Genomic DNA, 4090 nt, shown 5'->3' with positions numbered 1-4090 from the left:
ACTTACAAAGGCAGGCAGTCTCTGGCCTGGAGCCCGCAAGGCTTCCGTAGCCCGGCTCTTCCCCACCCCCACGAAATCCTGGGGCTCATCCTGCCTTGTAGGAGACGCTTGGTTCTCCGGGCTTGCAGGCCAGCGCCCCACGACTGGAGCTAACGTCTCTTAAATGCCCTGGGAGAGTGGGTGAAAGGAGACCTTGGTCACTATTTAAATGATGGCCTGCAAACGGCTTGCCGGGCTCAAAGCGCCTCTTTCAGGGCTTATACTAGAAGGGGAAGGAGCGAGGAGGAGACAAAACGCCGCCGAGGCCCCGAGCTGCTCATGGCATCCGCGGCTCAGCCAAGCTGTTGTTTTAAAAGAGCAATAAAAATGAATTATGACTAAACGCCTTCTAACTTAATGCTTTCGGACGGGGATCCCCGGCAAATACGTAAGAGGATTTTTATTTGTGCATGTGTTCCTGCAATTGATCTCTTTGATGACATTCTCATTCATAGAAAGCGTTTGATTTATGAGCGCAGGACGAATCGCAAACAGCCGCGGCTCAGCCCTGGCTGCGGCCGGGCTGCCCGGCTCAGCTCCGCGCCTGGGGCTGGAGACCCGCCGGGGTCCTCACACGCCTCCGCCGCTGCCAGGATGTAGGGGGCGAAGGGGTGCAGGAAGACAGGGTGCAAACCCATGGAGAAAGATCGCGATTTCATTGTAACTTCCAGGCCTTAGCTATGAAGAGCCGGGTTCCTAAATCAACCCGCCCCCCACACATGTTGCTTACACACTGCGTTTTCTCACGGTAAGTAGCCATCACAACAGAGCTCAGTAAGGGAAAAATCAGCATGGGGAGATATAAGAAGGGGGGAGGGGGGGACAGGACAACCCAGAAACGTGCCCTGGATTACATTTTATTGATATTTCATTTAAAGTGCTTTTTCTCTTTCTCTCTCTAGAAACTGGGTTAATTTATAACCTAGGGCGCAGAAACTCTCCATTTTAAATCTCAACTTGGTAACCTGGCTTCAAAGCTTTAATGATCCATTATTTGCCATGTAAACAGATTTAAGAATGAAATATTGATTTTTCTGACCCTGAGAAAAGAATCCTAGAATGACTGAACCAGAGGATGGGAAAGAACTCTTTCTGAAGTGCATGTTCCAGCTAGTAACCATGTTTTGCTTTAATTTTGTTTTTCTCTACCTTTTTAGGTCTGTTTGCCTGGACCCATCAACAGCTGGGAGACTAATCAACCACACTGAAAATGTTTCCGGGATTGTGGGGGAGGGGTTGGAATGTAGATGTTTGAAACAAATGTGTATAAATAAATGAATTGTTGATAACTTAGTTATTGACCTGGAGACTGGTAGCTTGTTAAAGAAACTCCCATGTTCCTTCCTCCTGGAGTCGGGGGGTGGGGGCGGTTCTGTAGGCACTTTATTTCTCCACTTTCAAAAGCTTGGGCTTGGCCCAACTGTGAGGCTGCCCAGTCCTGTTTCTATTACCAATTTAAGTCTATGGCTTGAACCTCTACACTGAAAATCCAGATCCATTCCCTTTAAAAAGAAAAAAACAAACAAAAAACAAAAAAAATTTCTCAGAAGACCTAACCATGTCCTGGCTTTCTTTTTCGTTATTGTCTACTGAAGACTTTGAACATGCCCCCTTAATAAATATATTAAAATTGAAAAAGAAGATGAATTGTGACCAGAATTTTATTTACCAAGTTAGACTAAAAGAAGAAAAAGAAACCGTTATGAGCCTTGAGAGAGAGGGGGGAGAAAAAATAAGAAAGCTACTTATAGCAAAGGAGAATTTATTCTACCAAAAATACTCATGACAATGCATCCTAATGTAATACAAAAATAAAAAGAAAGTGAAGATACACTTATATGATCACTTTCTTGCAGGCCTCATATATTGCTTTCAGGAAATCACATAGAGGGGTGTTGGATTAGATTTAGAACAACTAAAACTCCGGAATAATCTGTAAAAGATGGCTCTGAAACTGGACCGGGAGAATCACTAAACAGAAAATCTTCCACATTTAGAGGAGAGAGAGGGTAGGTCAGGAAGAAAAGAAAATAAAAATCAAGTCTCGGAATAAAAGAAGGCAAAACCACCTGGTCAAAGGGGTTTTTGTTTTGTGATGCTTTGTTTTGCTTTAATGTTTTTAGTAATTCAGATGCTGCAAGTCGATTGTGGTGAGTGTGTCTGTAAAAAAGTCAAAGCTGTCAGCTGAGATATCTACGGGACTGTCGAGGGAACCTGGCAAACTGGGCGAGACTGCGTCTGAAAGCTGCAGGCAGGAATCTGTGGAAAAAACGTTAAAGTCCTGCAAAGAGGGGACCTCGAGGGCCTCGGGACTGTCATTGTTTAGGCCTGAGCCACAGTTCTGGCCCATTGTTGACAAGCAGTTAGAAACAGTGGGTGACTGGTGCTGAAAATGTTTCAGATTTTTCTCATTGCTGGTTAAAGGCGAGACTGGGAAACTTTGGGAGTCGCCATTGTGTCCATTGGGAGCCTGCTGCTGAGAGAGGGCGTTTTGCTGAAAAGTGTAACCTTCCCTCTCCAGAAGGGCCCCGGAGACGCTCAGCGCTTGCTCGAAGAGCGACTTCTCTTCCTCGTCCTCCTCCGCTTTCTCCGAGTCTTCGAGGCTTTTAAATTTCCCCTCGCTGTTGTGGTTCTCCTTGCACTGCGTCTGCCTCTTGTGCTTCATCCTCCGGTTCTGAAACCACACTTTCACTTGTCTCTCAGTCAGATCCAGCAGCGCGGCAATTTCCACCCTTCGAGGTCTGCAAAGGTACTTGTTGAAATGAAATTCTTTCTCCAGCTCTAAAAGCTGCGTGTTGGTGTAAGCAGTTCTCAGGCGTCGGGAGCCCCCGCCGCTGCCATCGGCGATTTCCAGGGATTCTGCGGAAAGGGAAACCAACAAGAGACACACGCACAGTTGGAGGTGGAGGGGTCCGAGCGGGGGTATTCCACTGGAGAATAAATATAGCAGAAAAGATCAACTGCAACAAAATGGCCGCCCCTGGATGCAGTAGGGCTATTGTGCAGCCTTTCCTGGGAGCCCAGCCCCGGGGGGACCCCATCTCTTCCACCTCCATCAAATTCCTGCCTGTGGCTCCCCCCAACCTCTCCATCCGGGAGCAAACTTTATATTAGCCACACCACAATTTATAATTAATGCATCAGCTGCTTAGCTGAGCAAGAGCGATCTATCACTCTTCATTACTGTCAAAAAGCCAAACTCTAGGACAACTAGACAAGAGGAGGTCAGCTCCAACTCAAATAAATCATCCCACATTACACAAGTTAGGGAAAGTTTTTCCCCCCCCCTCCTTAAAAATATATATATGTCTCATTGTGCAGCGCAGGATCCCTTTTCTCTCCATCAAACCCACTCCTGAGCCCACAGGGGAAGGGAAGGCAGCCAAGCATCTCTCCCTCTCTCCCCCTTCTCTCCCAGCCCACGCTCCCCTCCCCCATAACCGCTCCCCGGGCAGCCCCGGAGGAGAAGGGGGTCCCGGGACCTGGGGCCAAGTCTTTGGACTGACCTTTGTGGCTGAGGCAGGCAGGGCCGGCGGCGGCGGCGGCNCGAGGGGAGGGTGACTGCCCGGGTTCAGGCTGGGAATGGTCTGCTCAAAAGGAGGAGGAATCAGTGTCGAGTGTGAAAGCGTCGAGGTCTTGATTGATGAACTTTGAAATGTATCAGCGACAGGGGGAAAAGATGTCAGGCACTCAGCGAGCGACGGCTGGCTATTGATAAAACCAATCTCTCGCTCAAATTCGTAATTCATGGCCTTCTCCTTGGAGCCCCCTCGGAGAAAAAGTTCCCTCTTCTGGAGGGGCTTTGGGGGGGCAAGGCCCGGGAAAAAGGCGAGAGCAGAGGGAAAAAAAAAATCTATCATAGAAGATCGCTGCTGGGGTGTTTTTTTTCTAATTCACTGATTACAGCCGTATGGGGACCGCGCTACTATTAAACTATTGAATTCATGGAGACAAGGTTGAAATTGGACCGAATTGGCTGTCACATGATTGCTTCTGCCCAATGACAATTTGGGCTTTAATCAAAAGAAGCCACTGTCTGTTTGATTGATCC

At 47.9% G+C, this 4090-nt stretch overlaps 1 protein-coding gene across 1 annotated transcript; it reads right to left on the bottom strand.

The window, feature by feature from the left end:
* Window positions 1-2158: 2158 nt before the first annotated feature.
* Window positions 2159-3788, bottom strand: HOXA2 (homeobox A2). Its single transcript, XM_077775462.1, is given in 3 exon segments — window positions 2159-2898; window positions 3546-3593; window positions 3596-3788. Coding segments are annotated over 3 exon segments (981 nt in total).
* Between the last annotated feature and the right edge of the window lie 302 nt (window positions 3789-4090).

This window comes from Crocuta crocuta, unplaced genomic scaffold (genome assembly GCF_008692635.1).
Source record: "Crocuta crocuta isolate KB4526 unplaced genomic scaffold, BGI_CrCroc_1.0 scaffold197, whole genome shotgun sequence".
NCBI lineage: Eukaryota > Metazoa > Chordata > Mammalia > Carnivora > Hyaenidae > Crocuta > Crocuta crocuta.
Note: the sequence above shows the minus strand (reverse complement) of the source record. Positions and strands in the feature narration are given on the sequence as shown.